Source organism: Talpa occidentalis, unplaced genomic scaffold (genome assembly GCF_014898055.3).
Source record: "Talpa occidentalis isolate TD23 unplaced genomic scaffold, MPIMG_talOcc4v2.1 talOcc4.10, whole genome shotgun sequence".
Lineage (NCBI taxonomy): Eukaryota > Metazoa > Chordata > Mammalia > Eulipotyphla > Talpidae > Talpa > Talpa occidentalis.
Window position 1 is genome coordinate 34,917,793 of NW_023600993.1, and position 24,990 is coordinate 34,942,782.

Consider the following 24,990-nt stretch of genomic DNA (forward strand, 5'->3'; position numbering starts at 1 on the left):
TGAATCCTCTCACCACCACCCCCTCTCAGCACCTTGGGCCTAGACCCCAGTTCTTGTACGCATAAAAAATAAATCTTTAAAAAAAAAATGGGACTGGGGCCTCCCCGGTGGCGCAGCGGTTGAGTGCTGGGTTGCAAAGCTACCCGAGGCCTCTGCAGCACTGGTTCGATCCCCAGCCGCTGGGCAAGGGTCCCACATGGCGCGCAGACCTCTCCTGCCGCCCGCTGCTCCCCTCAGCAGTGTGCTTCGTCAGTCTGCCTGTTCTGTTCCCTGCTCTGGCTCTGGTGAATTCTCTCACCCTCCGGGGCTTCTGACTGTACCCAGTGCTTGTATAAATAAACAAATAAATCTTAAAAAAAAAAAGGGGACTATATGTCAAAAGTACACACAAGGGCCTCCCCTGGTGGCACAATGGTTGAGCGCTGGGCTGCGAGGCTGCAGGCAACCTCTGCAGTGCTGGTTCATTCCCCGCTTACCGTCGAGGGTCACACAAAAGAAAAAAAAAGTATACACAAGCCAGCATAAAGGACTTCCAGTGGTCAAATCTAGAATAATTTGAGGGACAGTTCATAGTGATAAATTAGTAAGAAGGGAGAATTCTTTCTATAGAATTCGAATTCCACTTAATTGTTACAGAAGGAATGATGAAAACAAATGTCACTATTGGGCATACAACATGGTAATAATTGTAGGTAGAACAACTGATAGATTCTAAAATTAGTGCGCTAGTGAGTAGAATGTTTAGAGACTCTCTATGTATCTCCTCATAGATATTAATTACAATGGGAAAAAAATAATAGCTTTATAGTGTGAAAGCCTGGCAGATACCACCTTAACCTCGTGATCAAAATTATACCATGAGCGCCTCCCCTGGTGGCGCAGCGGTTGAGCGCTGGGCTGAGAAGCTGCCCGCAGCCTCTGCAGTACTGGTTCGATCCCCGGCCCGCTGGGTGAGGGTCCCACATGGGGTGACAGACCTCTCCTACCGCGCCAGCTGTTCCCCTCAGCAGTGTACTTCAGTCCTTCTGCCTGTTCTGTTCCCCGCTCTGGCTCTGGTGAATTCTCTCATCCTCCCGCGCTTCTGACTGTACCCAGTGCTTGTATACATAAATCAAAAATAAATTAATTAATTAAGGGCCTCCCTGGTGGCGCAGGGGTTGAGCGCTGGGTTGCGAAGCTGCCCGCAGCCTCTGCAGCGCAGGTTCGATACCCGGCTGCTCCCCGGCCACTGGAGTAGGGTCCCGCATGGCGCGCAGACCTCTCCTGCCACCCGCTGCTCCCCTCAGCTGTGTACTTCGGTCCTTCTGCCTGCTCTGCTCCCCGCTCTGGCTCTGGTGAATTCTCTCACCCTCCCGCGCTTCTGACTGTACCCAGTGTTTGTATAAATAAATAAATAAATCTTTAAAAAAAAAAATTATACCATGAGCAACAATACACGTTGTTCCTGATATGATGAACTCAGGACAACACAGGATCATTTCTGTTGCCTAAAATACATAACCTAATTAATCATGTGTAAAATAAGACACATCAAAATTTAGGGAACGCCTATAAAATAACTGTCAAAACTTTTAAAAAGTTTTGAAAAATAAACTGAGAAACTATCCTAGATTAGAGTACACTGAGGAAGACTGAGCACACTGTGACCTCCTGGATCAGGAAAAGGATATAGTGGAAACTGATGGCATCTGAAAAAGGTGTACAGATTGGCTATTAGTATTATATCAATATACATTTCTTGATTTTGGCAATTACAAATTGTATTATGGTTAAATAAAGATGTTAGTATTAGAGAAAGCTGGGTATATGAGAACTCTATTATAATTTGTGTATACTTTCTGTGATTTTAAATTTATTTCAAAATAAATGTTGGTCTCTGAAATACATGAATTGAACCTGTATTATCTTTTATCTGAATAAATTTGGTTTCATTTGACTTAGGAAAAAAAGAATCTGTATTTGAATTATATGTTTTTGTTTTTGAATGTCAAAAGGGTCTTTATTTGCAGAACAGGACTCTAGTAGAGTAAGTCAAATCCTGCATATTAGGACTCTTCCAACTTCTCCTTCTTTCTCCTCTGCTGTGGTGGGGGTGTAGCCAGCAGTAGGAGCGGCAGTGGATCACAGGGCAGCAGAAATGGAGCACACTAGCCACCTTGCTGAGAACCTGCCCACTGATGTCTTCAATGCTTTTTTTTCTTCAGCTCACTGATTACCTTGTCGAGCTGCTCATCTGCCTCAATGTCCACGCTGTTCAGGATATTCTTGATGTCCTGGGGGCTGAGGAAGGCAATGTCCCAGAGGGTGGCCAGCAGAGGGAAGGCAGCATCAGTGACAAAAAGCTAAATGAACTATATATTTGAGGAAGTACACCTTTTTCCCTTGAGAAAATGCAGCCCAAAGAAAGAAAATCAGATACTAAAGATTTGCTATGCCTTTAAAGATTTCTGTTTCCAGTCTAAGAGAGGAGGAAAAACTGCATCAATACCTTAACTTAATTATCTTTTCCTGGGAGACACCTTGAGATTCTAACTTGTCCCAGTGCTAGTGGTTATGGTTTCATTTTTTCCTTTTCTCTCCCTCTCTGTGTTTTCTTATTTATTTATTTGTTATTTTCATTTGGTGGTTGATTTAAAAAACATTTCTCAGGAGTTAAGGCTCAACTTCCCTTTAAGGGATTTTTTTTCTCTTAGAGGACTCTGAGTTAACAGGGCCTATAATTCTCTTTCTGGTTTTGACATATTTATAGCACAAGGTTTGGATGTGTTGAGTGGGGATGAGTAGGTGGAAGAAGCTGCATTTATAAAGCATATGTAACTGTTGTTTCTTAGCCACTTAGAGCAAGCAGTGTTGAATTCTGGCCTCCTCTTTTATTTTGTAGCCCATGAATATGTATTCTTTCAAATTTAATATTCTTCTGATTCTATTTGAAAATAACAACCACACCATCCAATTTCAAATGTCAGAAAGGACATCAATAGACATTTCTCCAGAAAAGAAATACAAATGGCCAAAAGCAAATCAATACACTCAATAGGGTGGTTATAATAATGAAAGACAAAACTTGGGGGCCTCCCTGGTGATGCAGGGGTTAAAGACACAGTGCTATCAAGCTATCACCAGCCACTGCAGCATGAGTTTGATCCCCGGCAAGGGAGCTAGCCCACACAGCACAGCAGACATCTCCTGTCTTACCCTCTGCTCCCCTCAGCAGTGTATTTCAATAGAGTCACCTGTTCTGCACCCCCCTCTGCCTCTGGTGAATCCTCTCACACCACCACCCCCTCCATCTCTGGCCTACACCCCGGTTCTTTTTTTTTTTTTAAGGATTTTATTTATTTTTATACAAGAACTAGGGTACAGGTCAGAGGCTTAGGAGGGTGAGAGTATTCACCAGAGACAGAGCGGGGAGCAGAACAGACGGATGGAAATACACTGCTGAGGGGAGTAGCAGGTGAGACAGGAGAGGTCTGCCGTGCCATGTGGGATTCTCCCTGGCCGGCCGGGAATCAAACCCATGCTGCAGAGGCTGCGGACAGCTTCACAGCACTGTGCTCAACCTACTGTGCCACCGGGGAGGCCCTACACCCCGGTTCTTATATGCATAAATAAATAAATAAATCTTTAAAAAAAACCTAAAACACAGAATTACTATATGACTCAGCAATTTTGCTCCTAGGTATATAACCAAAGAACTGAAAACAGGGATTTCAAAAGACTTGTAAGCCAGTATTCACAGAAACATTATTCATAGTAACCAAAAGATGGAAACAACCCAGATGTCCATCAACAGATCAATGGATAAACAAAATGTGGTATATATACTTAAAAAGGAATAGTATTCAGCCATAAGAAGAAAGGAAGTTATGATACATGCTACAACACAGATGACCCTTGAAAAATTAGAAACACAAACCTTGAAAACAAAAAAGGACAAAATTACAATTCCATTTATATAAAATAACTAATAAATGTGTAGAGACAAAAAGTAGATTAAAGGTTACCAGTGGTTCTAGTGAGGTGCAAATGGGCAGTTATTATTTAATAGGTACAGTTTTTGTTTGAAGTGATGAAAAAGTTCTGGAAATAGTGATAAGGGTTATATAACAATGACATTGTATTTAACACATAAAAATGTCAAACTTTATGTTATATATATTTTACTACAATTGTTTAAAAAGTGAAATAAGGGCCTCCCCGGTGGCGCAGCGGTTGAGCGCTGGGTTGCGAAGCTGCCCGCAGCCTCTGCAGTGCTGGTTCGATCCCCGGCTGCTCCCCGGCCACCAGAGGAGGGTCCCACATGGCGCGCAGACCTCCCCTGCCGCCCGCTGCTCCCCTCAGCAGTGTACTTCGGTCCTTCTGCCTGCTCTGCTCCCCGCTCTGGCTCTGGTGAATTCTCTCACCCTCCTGCACTTCTGACTGTACCCAGTGCTTGTATGAATAAATAAATAAATAAATAAATCTTTAAAAAAAAATAAAAATAAAAAAAAAATAAAAAAAAAAAATAAAAAGTGAAATAAGCAACAAAAGTCTATACCAGTATGGATTGGTTCTTCTAAATACAGGACCCATTAAGTAGAACATGGTGTGGGATGCAGTGGATGACTGAACTCATATAGTTTTGGAAGCTTAAAAAGCAGAATACCTAAAAAAAGAATAACTTACACATGTTAAACAATCATAAAAATGTTCAGTGACATAAATCAGACTTTAAAAACCAAAGTGATGATTCATGGATTCTCTTTTATGTGTATTTTGAAACAGATTCTTTCTCCTTCAAAGTTAAGACCTCAAGGCCCCAGTCGTTCTGTAAATTTCTTTATCAGTCCACACTCTCAGCACATACAGACAGGCTCCACAGAGCCTCCTGCCAGCTATTTCAACAGTCTGGCCAGGAAGGCATCCAATTTCTCCTTTCTCTGGGACCAGAGAAATGCTCCCCCACTTCTCTCCTAGAGCATTCTAGAAAACAGGAAACCTTGGCAACACCATGATCTTCTTTACCAATGGGACTTAATTTTGTGGATTCTTCTCCAGTTCACCTATCAATGAATTCAATTTTCAAGAGCTAAAGACTTTGTTGATGCCTTCAACTTCTAATTTTACTTAATAAAGTGACTTAGCTGCTTTGAGACAACAAGCACCTAAAACCACATCAAAAGGGGAAAAAAAGACAAGGAAAACTGAGTTAAGGGCCTTCACACAGGCCTGTGACTGACCTTTGTACTCAGGGGTGAACTCCTTCATTTCAGGAGGGAGGGACTCATAGAAGCGCTGCTCCCGGGAGATGAGGGGTTTGCACACAGTGTGGTCATCGTAGCGCATCATGCTGCTGTGTCCGCCCACCTGGTGGATGAAGGGTTCCAGGAGAACTCCCCGGTCTCCGGGCCGACTTGCATTCTTGCCATACTGCCCCACTTCCATGGTTTGACAAACACACATTGCGTTGGGGGCCGGTTGCACACTGAGGGCAGAGGATGCAGCACATGGGCCACGAAGAGAGAGCTAGTAGGCGGACCTGGCAGACTGAAAGCCAAAGGTCAGAGTCTATTCAGCTGATTCTTCTTTCCTAATAGAAAAGGAGAAAAGAAAAGCGGGTATCAAAACACCTGGCAAGCTAGTTTCCCTGGAGTTGACAAAACATTTGTCCCAGGAGTAAGAACAGATTTTGACAAAACATTTGTCCCAGGAGTAAGAACAGATTACGTGTTTCCCCAACATGTACGACACTGCTTGGTGCTTGAGAGGCAGTTGGTAAATTTTGTTTAACAATACAACTTTGGTTTTCTCCATCCATCTTTTTATGCACAAAAGTCCACATTCTCTTCCTTTTCTTTTTTTTTTAAAGATTTATTTATTTGTTTGTTTGTTTGTTTATTTATTTATACAAGCACTGGGTATAGTCAGAAGTGCGGGAGGGTGAGAGAATTCACCAGAGCCAGAGCAGGGAGCAGAGCAGGCAGAAGGACCAAAGTACACTGCTGAGGGGAGCAGCGGGCGGCAGGAGAGGTCTGCGCGCCATGTGGGACCCTCGCCCGGCAGCCGCAGATCGAACCAGACCCAACCAGCACTGCAGAGGCTGCGGGCTGCTTCGCAGGCTCAACCGCTGTGCCACCAGGGGAGGCCCTCTCCTCCTTTTCTAGCTCTGAGAACCCTTCTAAGTTTTCCAAAGGATTTGATTTTAGAGCTACAATATGTTACAGCCATGAGGAAGGCAACTATCCTGTTTACTTCACATTCAATAAGAGTCCAGGAGGGAAAAAAAAACAAAGAGAAGGAGACACAAATTCATTCTGTTCAGACTTCTTACAACAGCCAGCACTGGTAAGGAAGGGCCTCTCGACTCAAAGGAAGCGTTTCTGCCTGAGAAATCAGGTCACACTACCATAACAACTTTTTTGCAGGTGCCATGAACAGGCAGAGAAAGCCATTCTTTGCTGAGTTATAGCATCATAAAAAAAAGTGTTGCTTTTCCCAAAGAAATTCAGGCTTTGTATTTCTTCTAGTTTAAATTTACAGCCATCAATTTATGACCAAGTCTAGCATGACAGTTTCCCTTTCTGATTCATACAAACCAGTGTGACAAGGAAAAGCTGGTATACTTAAATACCCTCTTTGTTATTGTGTAACAGGGTGGTCCCCAGGAAAAGGGGAGGTTATTGGGGCAGGGAACCTAGAACCTCCCCTTTTCCTGGGCACTACCCTGTTATAATTTCAATATTCTCTCAAGAAAGTTAAAGTAAGGCCTCCCTGGTGGCACAGTGGTTGAGCGCTGGGTTGCAAAGCTGCCTGCAGCCTCTTCAGCGCCGGTTCAATCCCCGGCCGTGGGGCAAGTGTCCCACATGGTGTGCAGACCTCTCCTGCCGCCCGCTGCTCCCCTCAGCAGTGTACTTCGTCAATCTGACTGTTCTGCTCTCCCCTCTGGCTCTGGTGAATTCTCTCACCCTCCCACGCTTCTGACTGTACCCAGTGCTTGTATAAATAAATAAATAAATAAATCTTTAAAGAAAAAAAAAGTTAAAGTAGTTGGCAACTTCCTTAATACTGAGTATACTTTTAGATTTGGGAATGTAGTAGGTAAAACTATACTGAAAGATCAGGAACAAAAAAGAAAAATGTTTTTAGAGTAGGAATATGGTTTTATCTGTAAGAGCCCTTTTTTCCCTGAACCCTATAATTATGGGCAAAATGGGCAACATAAACTCACCATTGCAAAACTGCAATATGTTCTTAATTCAAAGCTGCCCAGGTAATTACTATCTATTTTACTGCCATTAACAAAAGTTAGTTAATCTTGAAACAGATCAGTACCACCTTAATACACACACTTTTTGGCTTAGCCATCCACTTCAGATGGATGCCAACTACCTTCAGAGAGCAAATCTCTGCCCCAAGGAGATTCCCCATACTCCATTCTCTCCAAACCTGAGTTTGGTATACAATTCTAGGGCTCCTAAGATACCCCATGCCAAGTCTATTACAGCAATATATCACTATTGTCAAATTCTTTCTTATCTCCGTCTGGTCAAAAAGAAGCTTATGGGAATGAACTAAGCCCACAAAGAGGACCAAAGTGAGTAAAAAGCATAATATGGAAATAAAAGGACTCATGCAGAAGCAGTGCTTACATGGAAAGTGAGCAGTTGTAGAGAGTCTTTTCCCAAAGACTCTGGAGGTGCCCACTGTGGCTGTAGACTCATTAGCACTGTCAGTTGGCTCCTGCCCAGACTTCACCCTGGGATTGCCTCTGACTGTAAATGGAACACCAGTAGGATGCAAAACTTTCTAGCCCGGGTCAGTGGGTGTCTAGGAAAGGAGAGGAGCCAACAGTGCCAAGTGTTCCAGAGGATCTGGGCAGGAGGAAAGTTAAGGACCTGGCCAGTCCCTGGATTTGAGAGATTCATGCCAACCTCTATAGGACTGGAAGGTAGAAATCCAATCTCTAGTCAAGTCTAGACTTTTGATATTTTGTTTCCACATGATGGGTATATATAAAGTCATGATGTTTTTGCTTTTCAAACATCTTCTTAGATATAAACATATAAAACACACCACATACATTTCTATTAACTTTGTTTTAGCTCTTTTTCCCCCCTCCCTATTTTCCCCCTTTATTGGGAATAGAGGACAGTTTCAGATTAAGTGAACAAACTTAGTAATACAGTACTGATAACAAGCATGACCTGAATTCTGGGAATAAGTGCTTTTCTAGCTTGGGGTTAGGCGAACAGACACACAATCTTCTTCAAAGAAGAGAAACATGTTATTCAGCCACCAAAGATTTTGGTTTCAAAGAGGGCTAATGACAATCCACATGCAGATAAAAATCCCATTCCTACCTCCAAAATCCAAAGTAAATGCTTACCATATTAAGGACTAAATATACAAAATAAAGTTGTTGTTTTTTTTTAAAGATTTATTTATTTATGCATACAAGAGCTGGGGTACAGGCCAGAGATGTGGGGAGTGAGAGGATTCACCAGAGACAGACTGGGGAACAGAACAAGCAGACTGACTGGAAAACACTGCTGAGGGGAGCAGCGGGAGGGACAGGAGAGGTCTGCCGCGCCATGTGGGAATCTCCCTGGCCGGCCGGGAATCGAACCGTCACTGCAGAGGCTGTGGACAGCCTCACAGCACCGAGTTCAACCTGCTGCACCACCGGGGAGGCCTGTGATCTGATTTCTTACCCTCTCCCCTCTCATACTGGCTAGCTACACAGGTCTATTTCTATTTTAAGGTCTTTGCACCTTAAAGATCCACCTACGCCTGGACCCTTCTTCCCCCAGATATCCACATGGTTAACTTCCTCACCTCCCTCAAAGGAGGTCTACCACAATATTGCTCCCTAAGTTTAAATTGCAAACCTACCTACACTTCCCATCCCCCTTAATCTGCTCTACTTTTCTTTTATTCACACTTATCCCCTCTAGCATATTATTTATTTTCTTATTACTTACAATGTCTATTGTTTATTATTATTAAGTCAGTTCCATGAAACAAAGCCTCTTTGTTTTGTTCACTATATGTTATCCTAAATATGGCAGTGTCTGATGTGGAAACAATGCATGTTTGTTTCTAAAGCATATAACCAAGGGAACCTAATGCTTTTTTTAAATTCAAGTCCATTTGTGTTTTTACCTATGAGATGTTAGGCACTGATGCAGATTAGGTATCCTTATTAGAGTGAAGAGAACAAATCTTCTCCTACCCCCACTTTGGATTGTTTCAAGCAGATGCTCACAAACCTCTCTTCTGAGGAAGAAAGAAATAGAGGGAACATTCTCAAGGTATACAGGCTGCCAAGTGAGCCTGCCCAGGACAGGCACATCCCCTAATCTAAGAAACTAGAAATGTGTACAGAAGGCTCCAGCAACCCTAAAGGTTTGAAATCAGAAGGGAAAAAGGTTTAAAGGTAACTATTTTGGGGGCCTCCCCGGTGGCGCAGCGGTTGAGCGCTGGGTTGCGAAGCTGCCGGCGACCTCTGCGGCGCAGCGGTTCGATCCCCAGCTGCTCCCCGGCCACCGGAGGAGGGTCCCACATGGTGCGCAGACCTCTCCTGCCGCCCGCTGCTCCCCTCAGCAGTGTACTTCGGTCCTTCTGCCTGCTCTGCTCCCCGCTCTGGTTCTGGTGAATTCTCTCACCCTCCCGCGCTTCTGACTGTACCCAGTGCATGTACAAACCAAACAAAAACAAACAAATAAATAAAAAAAAATGGAAAAGACATGCCTCTAGAAAATTAAAAAAAAAAAAAAAAAAAGGTAACTATTTTGTTGTTTGCCCTCAGAGAAGAGATGGAGGTCTACTTAGAACACTAGGTCCTATCCAGGAGCTAGGGACACCAGGCTGAGAGCAAAGAGGGAGCAAGGAAGAAAGAAAACTTGGCAGCAGGCCTGAGACGGCTAGAAAAGAAGTAATTTAGGGCACGGAGAGAAGCTAGAATCCAGTGTGCCCTTTTCCTGTTTGTACTGGATTTCTAAATATTAAAAATCTGTGTTTCCCCAGATACATTTTAGTAAAGATCCTTTTGAAAATATCTGCCTCAACTGTAGTGGGAAAAGATGGACTCAAGGACAGAATTTTAAGAATACAGGTCCAAAGTGATACAGAGGAAATCAAAATGAGGAAGAAAAAAACCAAAACAAAGGCAACACAGAGGTGTCCCGTTCCTCACCTGAAATACTGTTCACAATTTGTATGGCATTCTTTTTTTTTTTAAGATTTATTATTTATGCACAAAAGAACTGGGATACAGGCCAGAGGTGTGGGGGGTGAGAGGATTCACCAGAGACAGAGTGGGGAGCAGAACAGGAGGATTTACTGAAGTACACAGCTGAGGGGAGCAGTGGGCGAGTTAGGAGAGGTCTGCTGCGCCATGTGGGTTGCTCCCTGGCTGGCCAACGATCAAACTCATGCTGCAGTGGCTGTGGACAGCTTCATAGGCTGCATCCCAACCCCTTGCGCCACCAGGGAGGCCCCTGTACGGCATTATTCTTGAACAAGAAGTTACAGAAATACCTGTGCTGGCACTAAATTGTTCAGGTGAGCCATACCTAAATCAGGTAAAAGACTGCCTACACATTTACAAGTGAATCTACACTTGGTCAAATCTACGAATAGATTTAGATTAGAAGAAATGGCTCTAAAAGGAACACAAAAACCACAGAACACTTAAAATGAAACAGGCTAAGAATATTAAAATAGGGAATGGGGAGCTGCTGGACTTAATCTCATACCACCAATCCCAATGAAGACCCATGGCTGGCTGGTGTAAGATGCTTCTGCACAAAGGGACAGTACCAAGGCTGTTCTCACAGCACAGGCTTCTAACACGACTGGTAAGTTTAGCTCCTTTTCTTCCCCTTCATCCCAGAGTAACTCAACTAAAAGAGAAGAGGAGCACAGTGGGGACAAGCTGACACGACTGAGGCAGAAGTGGGATTTTCCCCATCCTTACCATAACATCTTTTGGATAAAATCTGCTCTATTTCAGAACAGAAACAAACGAACAATAATTCTTGTCACCTCACCCAAACTTCAATTAACTGCAATTCTGGGTTTATAAATGAAGGTCATTCCAGTTACAGATCTGCTACCCTGGACTAGTGATATTCACACGCATCCTGCTATTAAAGAGCCAAAATGTGGAAACAGAATTCCCCACACCCAGTAAAGGAGACGCCAAACCTCTGGTCACAGTATTGAGCTTTCTATATTACTTAGGGGCCTCATTTAGAACCCTCCACCAATTAGATGATCAATAGCTTAAAATAAGAAAAAAATCCAGAGAGAGGAATTATGCAAGCATGAAATAGCTGTTGTTTTTCCTGTGGTGTCTCAATGACACCACAACACTGTCAAAATTCCAAAGGGAGTCTGAAATCACTGAATGTGGTACTATTTTAAGAGGCACCTAAAGGTAACATGTATCTAAAAATGAGATACAGCTGAAATCTAAAGGTGAATTACACACTTACATGTCTTGATATTATACTACTCTACAGATTATCTGAAAATGTAACCATAGATCAAATTTTTTAGACATTGATATTGGACTGTACTTTGCTACAGTGGGAAGTGAAGTAAAATGCCCCACAAAATTTAACTACACTGAGTTCTGCTCTTTTGCGATAACCTGTTGCTGCTCCCACACAGGGGCTGAGTCCAGCTCAGGTTCTCTTCCCTCTTGCAAGGACCACGTTTTTGGTAGCCAATGTTCCTGTGCTCCTGTGAGCCCTCTCTCTAGGCCCACATAACATAATTCCTTACACAGTCAGATGTTCACCAAACAACACAAGACTTTGGAGTACAAACTCAACAGAAGCCCTTTAAGTTTAGAGCCGCACACCACTGGGGCCATACAATAACATATCTAAACATCTTTCACTTGGATAAAAATTTTATTAGAGGGTATTCAGAAGATCAGCAATATGCCAAGTGATGGTGAGGGTAGGAAAAGCCTATAAACAAAGAGGTAAATGACCTATTTAATGCCTCTCCAAATCTAATTGAGTTTGACTGCTTTAAGCAGATTAGATTTCAGCTGTCTTCTTTTATACTCAAGCAACACCACCAGAATTACTACTTTTAAGCACCTTTAAACATCAGAGAAGCACTTCTATCTACCTCATAAACAACCCACAGTTCCACATAAATGGGGGCTAACTTTCATCTACACAAACCCACCAACAACTTCTCAGCTTAGAGAAGTATAGCAGTATCTCCAAAGTAACATCACTCATTAAGAGCAAGTTCAAAATTTCTCCACACTGTTTCCTAACCCTCATGTGACATGAAGGTTACAGTACAGTCTAACCAAGTAGAGCTCTCAAAGATTCTGGGCGTCAGAAACTATAGGTGAAAAAACAGAATGAAACTCAAACTAGAAGCAAATCTCAATCCCATAACAAGTTGTGTACCCTTCAGTATACCAATTCACCTACTTTCCCTGACAATAAGGTAGATTTGACACCATTCTATACACTTCTCAGGGTGAGATAATATATGGGAGAAGGGGGGAACCACTTTAAAAAGTATATACTACACTGATGTCGCTGAAATTTTATAGATTTAAAAATATTAGAAAGGGCCTCCCTGGTGGCACAAGGGGTTAAGTCTCAGCACAATGAAGCTATCAGCAGCCACTGCAGCACAAGTTAGATCCCCAGAGAGGGAGCTAACCCACATGGCGCAGCAGTCCTCTCCTGTCTCTCCCACTGCTCCTCTCAGCAGTGTATTTCAGTAGATCTGCCTGTTCTGTTCCTCACTGTCTCTGGTGAATCCTCTCACATACATCCCACCTCTGGCCTATACCCCAGTTCTTGGATGCATAAATAAAATAAATCTTTAAAAAAATAAATTAGAAAACTAGCCAAAAAAGGGGGGGGATTAGAAATATAACATTAGTAAACTAAAGTTCTCCTTAAGAAGTTAGAAAAAGACTCAGTGAAGTAGATACTAAAGATATAAACAGAACTCACTCAATTTTAACAAAATAAACAAAGCCAAAAGTAGGTCTTTTGGAAAAAAATTAACAAAATTGATAAATCCTCTAGAGAAACTCAATAGGAAAAGAACACACAAACTACCACTAACATTAAGGATGAAAAAAGGGATATCACTACAGATACTACTGGCATTAAAATAATAATAAAGTAATATGAATAACCGTATGCCAGCAAATTAATTAACTTAAACAAAATGGACATAAAATATAAAATCTTAATACTTAATTTGTCAAAGATTTTGTCAAAAATCTTGCCCCAAGGAAAATTCAAGAAACAGATGGTTTCACTAGTAAATGCTACCAAACATTTAAGGAAAAAAAAACACCAACCTTGGGACCATTTTTTTCAGAAAATAAGGAGAAAAGGAACACTGTCCAGCCTGTTATGAGTTTACATAGCCCTGAAAGCAAAACCTAAAAAAGAACAATACCAAAAAAGAAAAAAGTTAGCAAGATATCCAATGATATATGGAAAGAGTAATACCTCATGGCAAATGGGACCTATTTGAAAAACATGAAGCTTCTAAGGTTTGATGAAGACGCTGTGAAATGTGGTCTATTTCAGAATTTTGTCTAGCAGTTACCCAACCCTCGGTACCACAGCAAATAGCAGTAAGAATAGATAGCCACAATTCTCCTGTGGCTTGCTGGAGGCTAGAGTAAGCAGTAAGTACTTTGTCCTTCAAATATCAGGATTGTGAATTTTGACTGATAGCAGCTATTTTTGATCACTAAGGAGGAGGCAGAAGCTGGTGACCACTGTGTCAACACTCAGGATGAAACAGCTTCCAGGGGATTTAAGGAAATAGTACTTGTTTTTTCATTTTTCCCCTTTGGGGAGTCATATATTTAGGGAAATCTTTAATTAGGTCACTTTTGTAGAGTTAACAAAATAGAAACTTCAATGACCACACACAAGGAATATACATTTTCAAAATTAGTTTGGAAAAGCCACAAATGGAAGGTTCTATGACCCAACAAACAAAAAGCTAGCAATCTCTGAGGAATGAGAAAATTAGATTTTTAAAGTTACCACATCATAATACTCAAATGTCTAGTTTAACAAAATATTACCAAGTACAGAGAAAATTAATGTCATTCACAGGAAAAAAAAGAACTTACCCCCACCGCCAAATCCCCAAAAGAGCATAGGCATTGGAATTAATATTAGTCAAAGAGGCTAAATCAATGGTCTAAAACACATTCAATGGGCTAAAGGAAATCAGGAAAATATAAGAACAAAATTTAAAAATCAATAAAGAGAAATTATGAAAAGGAACTAAACAGAAATTCTGCAGCTTAAAAGTTTAATAACCGAAATGAAAAACTCACTGGGGGGGGGGGGGGCTCAACAGCAGAAATGAGCACACAGTATTATTATTATTATCATTGAATCTGAGGGTAAGCAATTGAAGTTAATGTCTGTGAGGCAAAAAGCGTAAGGAAATATAATGAGTCTGAGGGATCTGTGGGACACTACAAATATAACAATATACACAGTATAGAAATCCCAGGAAAAAGGGACAGAAAAATATATTTGAGTAAATAATGGCCAAAATCACCACTGACAGAAATTAAAGATATAAATGGAAAAACATTCCATGTTGATATATTAGAAGACTTATTATTGTTTAAATGACAAATACTACCTACCCAAGAGACCTACAGATTGAATGTAATCCCTAAAGAAATCCCAATGGCATATTTTGCAAAAACTAAAAAATCCATTCAGAAATTCATATGGAATTTCAAGAGACCCTGAATAGTCAAAATTCAGAAGAACAAAGTTAAAGGAATCATATTTTTTGGCTTTAAAACTTACCGCAAAGCTACAATATTCAAAACAGTATGGTGCAAGCATAAGGACATACAGACCAATGGAACAGAATAGAAAGCCCAAAAATAAACCCTTAAATATGCAGTCAAATGATTTTTTTTTAATTATTACTTTATATATCTTTTTTTAAAAGATTATTTATTTATGCACACAAGAACTAGGGTGCAGGCCAGAGGCATGGGGGTGGGAGGATCCACCAGAGACAGAGTGGGGAACAGAACAGGAAGATTGACTGAAATACACTGCTGAGGGGCGCAGCGGGCAAGTCAGGAGAGGTCTGCTGTGCTATGTGGGTTGCTCCCTGGCTGGCCGGGGATCGAACGCACGTTGCAGTGGCTGCAGATTGCTTCATAGGTTGCATCTTAATCCCTTGCGCCACCAGGGAGGCCAGTCAAATGATTTCTGATAAAGGTGCTAAGAGTATCTAATGAAGAAAAGAATCTTTTCATTAAATGGTGCTGGGAAAACTAAATCATGTGCAAAGAAATGATATTGGACCCTTACTTCACATCATGTACAAAATTTAACTCAAAACGGGCTAAAGGCCTAAACCTTAAAATATAAAACTCTTAGAAGAAAATTGGGGGTAAGGGTAGCTTCATGAACTTAAATCTGACAAAGAATTATTGGCTATGGCAGAAGTGACAGTGTGTGACTAGGTTATAAGAGACATTACGGCTTCTTCTTTCCTGTCTTTGACCATTCACTCTAGACACTACTGTATGTTCTGAGGATACTCATAAAGCCCACATGTTGAAGAACTGAGGCCTCCTGCAGAAGCCATGACAGTAAGTAATCTTGGAAACATATCCTCCATCCCCAGGCAAGCCTTTAGATGACTGCTGCCCCAGAAGACATCTTAACTGTAACTTCTCCAGAGACTGAGCCAGATCCACCTAGATAACCAGCTCCTGAATTCCTGACCCCAGTAACTAAGGTAATAAGTGGTTGCTATTTTCAATTGCTAAGTTTTGGAGGAATCAGATAACTAGGTGCTGGTACTAGAACAGGATATGTATATGGTGGAACCACCATCTTCATCTTCCAGTAAGTCGCCAAAATGACCAACACAAAGGGAAGGAGGAGAGGCACCTGCTATATGTTCTCTAGGTCTTTCAGAAAACATGGAGTCATTCCTTTGGCCATAGACAAGCAAATCTACAAGAAAGGTGATATTGCAGACATTAAGGGGACCGGCACTATTCAGAAAGGACTGTCCCACAAGTGTTACCCTGACAAAACTATTGATGGATAATGTTACCCAGCATGCAGTTGACATTGTTGTAAACAAGAGCAAGATTCTTGCCAAGAGAATGTTTCTATTGAGCATTTTAAGCCAAGATGTTTTCCTGAAACATATGAAAGAAAATGATCAGAAAATAAAGGAAGCCAGAGAGAAAGATACTTGGGTTCAACTGAAGCTAGCTGCCTGCTCCACCCAGAGAAGCACTCTGTGAGACCCAATGGAAAGGAGCCTGTGTTGGCGGAACCCATTCCCTGTGAATTCATGACCTGATTAGTATGAGAAATAATGAAAGACCTCTGGACTATTTAAAAAAAAAAAAAAAAAAAGAAGACATGCATATGAGTAGAGGAGGAATACAGAGGAACCAAATAAGGGATCGGGAAAAAAAATTAATAATGAATAAATAAATTAGCAATTCTACTCCCCTCAAGAGAAATGAATATATATGTTTCCCCAAAACAGATGTTCACAGACGGTCTACCCAGAATCAAACACTGGGAAAAAACCAAATGTGCATCAACAGAAGAGATAAACTGAAATGTTAATATGACGAAATAACACACACAACGCGAAGGAAAGGACTACTGATACAGGTAACAGGGAATTTGGGACAAATTCCCAAAACATTATACTATGTGAAAGAAGCCTTATACAGGAGTACATAAAAGCTTCATGTATATGTAATTTTTTAACAGAAAAAAAATCTATGATGAAAAAAACTCAGCAGAAGTTATCTGGCTAGAACAGAAGAGCAGTTTAAATTAATCCCTACAGTAAAAAAAACATATTTAAGATATAAGGTGGTGGTAACAAGAGTATTTTGTTGAGCTATACTTATTATTAACAGATTGGTCACATAACTTTGAAAAATAGAATTTATCAGTTATTAATCATTGCCTGCGCTACAAAAATTAAAGAGAATCCACTAAATATTTGTCCAGCTGCTGTTGCGCTCTGTCAGTAGAGGACACTGGAGATTGCAAAAAGAAAAAGCTTTTCCACCTGGTTCTAGCATGCTTCTCTCCCCAGACCCCCGCCACCAGTCAACTCCCCCCAGTGCCCAGCCCCTGCTCAGTGGCTAACCTGAGCAATGCATAGTGGCCAGCAGCTTCCTCTGTGACCTCACTCAGGCAGTGTTGTGGCAGTGCTTCCAGCATCACATTTCTCCATAAATGACTTTCTCCAGTATCTTAGAGGATAGATTTTCAAAGCAGGTTCTGAAATGTGTATTTCTAACTTGATCTACCACCACAATAACGTTCCCTGCCACTGAGTTAGGTGTGATCACCTGTCTTCCTCCACCAAGGTACAGGTCTCAGCCCTGGGAGAATGGCTTCCTTGAGCACTTCCATCAGCCCTACAGAAAAACCCATTCAGAAATTCACATGGAATTTCAAGAGACCTTGAATAGTCAAAATTCAAGAGGCAGTGGCTGCTCCTATGTAGGCTGTTCCTTATGTTAGAGTTTTCTCTATTTCTTACTAGGCAATCCCTCATTACACCAATCCCCTACTGTAGTTAATAATTCTCTATATTAAACTTTACCTGTTCAAATTATTGTGTGGTTTCTGTCTCCTAAAGGGACCCTAATACTTGTTTCAATTAGTTGAAAAAGCTAAGTAGCACAAATTAACAGTGAGAGGTTTCATCACCTACATAAAATCCACACCTCTGCTTTATTCACAATTCTACCAATAAAAAGACAACAATGTAATAAAAGAGAGATTAATACACCAAATGATCTAAGCAGCCCTGCCTAGTATACTGTACTTTGTAAAGTTACTCAAGTTTAATAATTGGCACCCTGAGGCCAAAGTCAGCCATTTCATGAAACAGCTAACATAACCACATATTTTGTAATACACCTTCTTAAACAAAGAAGAAACTTCTTAACATTCATTTTATTTTCTATGCTACAGAATTTCTTCAATTTTCGTATAGAATATCAAAGAGCAAAACCACCTATGCATGTATTACGCGTAGTTGCCTGAAATAACCAGCATGCTACACGGCCTGACCTAAGCCATGAGTTAACCACTCGACAAGCTTCCTCTTTATTTGATCAACAACCTGAAGCTGGGAGAATGAGTATCTTGTCAACCAAATTACACAACAAAGTATTAGACAAAGAAGTCTGCTGACTAAGTAAGGTTCCACGGCTAGAAAGTAATTTAAATGCCAACATTAACCTTGCCTGGTTCCTAGGAGAGTTCCAAGATCTATCTTTTAGTCTAGTCTGGGAAGGAAGGCATCACTTGGTACAGGGTTGAGCTACATTAGTAATCTCAGTACACCTGTAGACTCATTTGCTCGGGAATTTGACTGCCTTTATATAATGATGTGGGAACTCCAAGCCTTTCAACAATATGCCGTACATGCCTTTTCATACTGCAGGGAAGCGAGGCCACAGGGTGTGAGGAAGAGAGACTCAACTCGTCAGGACATGAGGAGTTTCAGAACCAGGCTTGCACTTAAGAAAATCACTTAGTCTCTCTAATCTTAGTCATCACGTAAAAATGAATATAATCTATAACTGAAAAACTCCCTACATTCCAAAAAATATCTAATATTCTATAACTCTCCACCTGAAGAAATCATGGTATCCTAGAACCTTCACATTATAATGCCAGTGTTTTCAAGGGTGGTAACACAATCTTGGATGGTTTCACATTTCCCAGGAAACAATGAGCACTGACAACCAGCATCCACATCCATGCTCAGGAGAAAATCTTCTGAGAACAGTTGAGAATGTTTCCTTAAACAATAAGGCGGTGAGGAGGGGTTGGCATTTAAAGCAGTTACCTATATTATAACTCTCAAGCCAATTCACAAGAGATGGTCTCCCACCTCCCTAACTCTCTACCCTGGCCGGGGGGCGAACCAGCTAGCATCACTTCAGTTACCAAGATAATGTTAAATCTCAGTGTAAGGCGTCTAAGCAGCTCCACAGACATTTGTTAAGACAAAATCTGAATAACAGATTTTGTGAAAATCTACAACTGATGTGGGAATAAAGTACAGCAAGCAAGGCTATTAGTGTACCAGGGCCACTTACCTAGTTTTCAGTGGATACACTAATAAGACTGGTTGAGGGGACCAAAAGGCCCTGAGATGTTCAGAGAGGAGAAATAAAGTCCCCTGCGTGGCTTTTATGCCTTGTCAAGTGAAGAACTCCCGAACCAGTTATCTAAACTTTTTCCTAAGGAAACATTTCATTTTAATCTCAGGTTGCATAAAGACTATTGTTCTATTCAATGTATATAACCCTAACTATGATCTTCAACTTAAAAAATAAAATCTATAAAGAAAATTTGGTTTTCTTTTTTATCACATTTAAATGCTTTTATCTAAAAGTAACTCATGATACTTCACAAATATTCACTCTCAGACTCTTGATAAATATTTTACCCATTAAGAAATTTTACAATTTCAGCTCCAAGATGCACATCTTCAGCAGCCCAAAAGGGCCAGTATTACCGTAAAGGGCCATAATAAAGTTAAAACTCTATAGGCAGATCTGAAAAAAATGGAAAATGAAGCTTGGAGCTGAGGACTGTGAAGGAAGAACACCATCAAAACTGGGCCCGGAGCCCATATGACTGCTCTTCAACTTTTCCTAAAAGTGTACCTATGATGCAGTCTGGGAGTGAGAGGAATACTCCTCTTAGGTATTAATCAAAGAGAAATGAAAACAAATGTACACGCAAGGATTTATACGAGAACACTGTTGCATGTTTACTCATAATAGCCCAAAACTAGAAACCACCCAAGTGCTCATCAGCAAATAGTCACAGCCATAAACCAAATGGCTATTCAGGAATAAAAAGGAAGAAAACAAAACGGATGAATCTCAAAAACACATTGAGCAAAAGAAAACTAGATATTTGTATAGACACAAAAGACTATACAGTCAGTTCTACTTATTCATAGTAGTAATGTTCTATAAAACAATTGTTAACACTAAGTAACAAATACTGAGTCACTGCTCCAGGGGAAATATAGGGTTCCTTTTCTGTAAGCCTGTGATCACATTTTCATCACCCAATTAATATATAACCTTCTAGGGCTACATACATACAATATTTAACCTTTTATGTATGTGTCTGCTTATTAATAAGATATTTTATTTACTATATATTGTTGACTCATCAAAGCTGAATTCTCAAGCAATTACAAGTCATACCTGAACAAAACTTCTCTAACACTTACTTTCTTCATAAGGCACATCACAGCCTTCTTGTACTTAAGATTAGATAGTACTGGGCCTCCCTGGTGGCAGAGGAGTTAAAGTCTCAGCACTATGAAGCTACTGCCAGCCAATATAGCATGAGTTCGATCCCGGGCCAGGGAACTAACCTACATGGCACAGCAGACCTCCCCTGTCTTGCCCACGGCTCCCCTCAGCAGTGTATTTCAGTAGATCCATCTGTTCTGCTCCCCACTCTGTCTCTGGTGAATCCTCTTAGCCCCCACACCTCTGGCCTACACCCCAGTTCTTGTATGCATAATAAAACTAAATAAATCTTTTTTAAAAAAAGATTAGACAGGACTTTAGCACAATAGCTGGGAGCCCTTTAATCTGCAAAATCACTATCAAAAAGCACAAAAATATGAAAAAGCCTTGGCATGAAATAGACCACAAAAAGGATAGTAGTTTACAGTATGTGAGCTCAAACAAGAAAGCAGTGTGTTGCCTTGTTCCACCTTAGCTGGGAACATGCACATCAGGCAATTGAAACTTTTTTGCATTTCTGTTCTACAAAGGGTTTTCTTTTCTTTTTTTTTAAGATTGATTTATTTATATAAGCACTGGGATATAGGCCAGAGGCACAGGAGGGTGAGAGAATCCACCAGAGACAGAGCAGGGAACAGAACAGGCTAAAGGACCAAAATACACTGCTGAGGGGAGCAGCAGGTGAGACAGGAGAGGTCTGCCGCGTCATGTAGGAATCTCCCTGGCCGGCCACCTAGGAGGCCCAAAGGGTTTTCTTTGAGCAGTGAAGTAGCTCAAATCGTCTTAATTCAAGGCAAAATTTAAAAATCAAGAAATTTTACATAAGAATCTAAATTTTTCTTTTCTCCTTAATTTACTGCCAGTTGGTCCCTGATGTAAAGGCATTACTAACCCAGACATTTCTAACATATTGTTGACAGCAAAAAGATATAAATTAGGATGTATAGTATCTTACCTATAAATATTAAGTTATACATGGAAGAAAGTCTGGTTATATATTGAAACACTTAACAGTGAAGTAAAAGGTGATCCTTTGTTTTCCTTTTTATTTCTCATATATTATCTTTATATGATAGATTTTTTTACAAACACTGCAAGATAATTCACATATCATACAATTCACACGTTTAAAGCATATAATTGAATGGTTTTTAAATATTTTTTTAAAGACTATTTATACAAGAACTGGGGTACAGGTCAGAGGCCCGGGAGGGTGAGAGAATCCACTAGAGACAAAGCAGGGAGCAGAACAGGCAGATGGACCAAAGACAGTGCTGAGGGGAGCAGCGGGCAAGGCAGGAGAGGTCTGCTGCGCCATGTGGCTTTCTTTTTTTTTTTTAAACATTTTATTTATTCATACAAGCACTGGGTACAGTCAGAAGTGCGGGAGAGTGAGAGAATTCACCAGAGCCAGAGCGGGGAGCAGAGCAGGCAGAAGGACCGAAGTACACTGCTGAGGGGAGCAGCGGGCGGCAGGAGAGGTCTGCGGCCATGTGGGACCCTCCTCTGGTGGCCGGGGAGCAGCCGGGGATCGAACCGGCGCTGCAGAGGCTGCGGGCAGCTTCGCAACCCAGCGCCCAACCGCTGCGCCACCGGGGAGGCCCTGCGCCATGTGGCTTTCTCCCTGGCCGGCCAGGAATCGAACCCGCGCTGCAGAGGCTGCGGACAGCTTCACAGGCGGTTTTCAACCCACTGAGCCATGGGGGAGGCCCAAGTTTTTAATATATTTGAAGATATGTGCAACTATCATTACAATTTTAAAACATTTATCACCTCCAAAAAAACCCTCATACCCTTTAGCTACCATTCCCTTATCCTCTAATCAATCTCAAGACTTAACTAACCACTAACCTAATCCCTGTTTCCATAGATTTGACTTAACTGGACACTGCATATAAAAGGGATCATGTACCTGGCTTCTTACAGTTAGCACGTCTTTGAGATTCACTCATGCTGTAGTGTATTTCATTCCTTTTTATGGTTAAATAATATCCCACTATATTTATATACTACCTTGCATTTGTCCATTATAAGCTGACAGACAACTGGGTTGTTTCCCTGAAGCTATTACGAATAACACTGCTATAAACATTCATTCACATTGTGCCATTTTGTGTGAACATGTTTTTATTTCTCTTGGATACATAACACATGGGCTTGCTGGGTCACATGTATTCTTTATGTTTAACCATTTAAAGAACTGCCAGACTTGGGGCCTCCCTGGTGGCATAGGGGTTAAAGACACACAGCGTTATCAAGCTATCAGTAGCCACTGCAGCATGAGTTCAATCCCTGCCCAGGGAACCCACATGTTACAGCACACCTCTCCTGTCTCGCCTGCTGCTCCCCTCAGTAGTGTATTTCAGTGGATCTGCCTATTCTGCTCCCCACTCTATCTCTGGTGAATCCTCTCATCCACCCCTTACCCACACCTCTGGCTTACACCCCAGCTCTTGTATGCATAAATAAATAAATTAAAAAAAAAAAGAGGGGGCCTCCCTGGTGGTGCAGGGGTTAAAGACACAATGCTATCAAGTTATCTGCAGCCACTGCAGCACCAGTTTGATCCCTGGCCAGGGAGCTGACCCACATGGCACAGCAGACCTCACCTGTCTCGCCCGCTGCTCTCCTCAGTGGTGTAGTTCAGTCAGTCCACCTGTTTTGCGCCCCACTCTGGTGAATTCTCTCACCTCCCGTACCTCTGGCCTACACCCCAGTTCTCGTATGCATAAATAAATAAATCTTAAAAAAAAAAAAAAAAGAATTACCAGACTATTTTCCAAAGTGGCTGCATCATTTTACAATCCCATCAGCTGTGCATGAGGGTTTCAATGTCTCTACATCCTCATCAACACTTGTCAATATCTGATTCTTCAATTATAGAATAAATTGCTTATAAGTGTTCATTCCATCACCACATGCACAGATTTTATGAACTTCAAAGTACTCTTATTCATTTGACATCAAATTTTAAGATATAAAAGGAGTACAGTCCTAGACCTGCTCCCCTAGCCTACGCACCTTTCATAAAATGAGGGAGCAGGGATAAAGAAGTTAAACCCCCATCTACAAATAAAAAATTTAGAGATGAGATCAGTAATAGATTTTCTAAGCACTCAACAAAACAAAGTTCCTAACAGGGATTTAACACTGAAGTGAATGTACTCCTATCAAAACACCTTTGTAATGCCTCCTTCGTATAACTCCACACCAAAACGGCAAGCATGAAAGTCCTTATCTTTTGTAAAGAACTAAGATGTCTTGGGTTTTCCCATCTGGAATCCAATGCTCAAATATCACTGTAGTAGAAGAGAAGTTGCATTTAATATACGGGCAAAAGCATGGTTCCACTGGCACATACAAAGTGTCTGACCATTCTTTTGCCCCAAGTCAGAGACAGAATGTACTCTGCAACCTTTCCACAGCTCTGTCCATCACTGCTCCGTAGTTTCAGGACTGGACGAGAGCAAGCAGCAAATAGTGCCAATGTGTTTACAGTAGCCCGAGATGGCAGTGAGACCAAGACCCAACCAAGAAGAGGGCCTAAGAAACTCAGAACCCAGTGCTATGTTCATCCGACACTTTTCTAAGTTAAAGTTGGCATTTTAGCCAACTGATCCCCTTCTGAGATTCAGAATTACTGTTTTCAGGGCTCGGTTCTGTACTCTGAGGAAGTTCTGCATCTGTTCTGAAGCACTGAGGATGGAAGAAAAGGCACTAAAGTGTAAGCACTTCAGGCAGGTAGGGGTTAGAGCTCCAAAGCCACCAACTTCCCATTTCTTCTTGCCCACTACCTCCATTTTCCTGCTGAATTACAGAGTTTGCCACACAAATTAGCACATTTCTGTAAACATTTAATCCTCATCTATAGGTAGGTACAAAAATATATATGTAGGTACAAGATACCTATATGTAGGTACAAGATACAGTAGCGTAGCAAAGGAGCCAGGTCTTATACCAGGAAAAAAAAATTCCTTAAAAAGTGTGATGTTTAGGGCCTCCCCCGGTGGCGCAGTGGTTGAGCGCTGGGTTGCGAAGCTGCCTGCAGCCTCTGCAGCGCCGGTTCAATCCCCGGCCACTGGGTGAGGGTACCACATGGTGCGCAGACCTCTCCTGCCGCTTGCTGCTCCCCTCAGCAGTGTACTTCGGTCCTTCTGCCTGTTCTGTTCCCCGCTCTGGCTCTGGTGAATTCTCTCGCCCTCCCATGCTTCTGACTGTACCCAGTGCTTGTATGAATAAATAAATAAATCTTTAAAAAAAAAAAAAAGCTGACTTATAAAAAAAAAATCTTAAAAAAAAAAAAAAGTGTGATGTTTAGGGCCTCCCTGGTGGCGCAAAAGGGGTTAAGTACGGCACTGTCAAGCTATCAGCAGTCAGATCCCTGGTCTAACTGGAAGAGGACCCACATGGCGCAGCAGACCTCTCCTGTCTTACCTGCTGCTTCCCTACAGCAGTGTACTTCAATCAGTTTGCCTGTTCTGCTCCCCACTGTCTCTGGTGAATCCTCTCACCCCCCCACACCTCTGGTCTGTACCCCAATTCTTGTATGCATAAATATTTTTTTTAAAGTGTGATTTTTAATTTTTGTTTAAGGGTAATAATGCTATGTAGAGTTCAGAAGGACTGAAGTAGCTCCACGGGTTGGAATGTTTGGGGAGTGCTTCTTT

General features: G+C 41.4%; 1 protein-coding gene across 4 annotated transcripts in view; it reads right to left on the reverse strand.

The window, feature by feature from the left end:
* Positions 1-24,990, reverse strand: part of IP6K1 (inositol hexakisphosphate kinase 1) — a 41,446-nt gene that overhangs the window by 13,363 nt on the left and 3,093 nt on the right. For 2 of the 4 annotated variants that reach the window (XM_037529289.2, XM_054693996.1), the window contains exon 2: positions 5,220-5,569. In XM_037529289.2, the coding sequence (XP_037385186.1) occupies positions 5,220-5,442 (223 nt within the window). In that variant the 5' untranslated portion in view covers positions 5,443-5,569. Of the gene's footprint in view, positions 1-5,219; positions 5,570-10,736; positions 10,754-13,336; positions 13,421-24,990 lie in introns of those variants that run through there. The other 2 variants (XM_037529292.2, XM_054693997.1) reach the window with 2 other exon arrangements.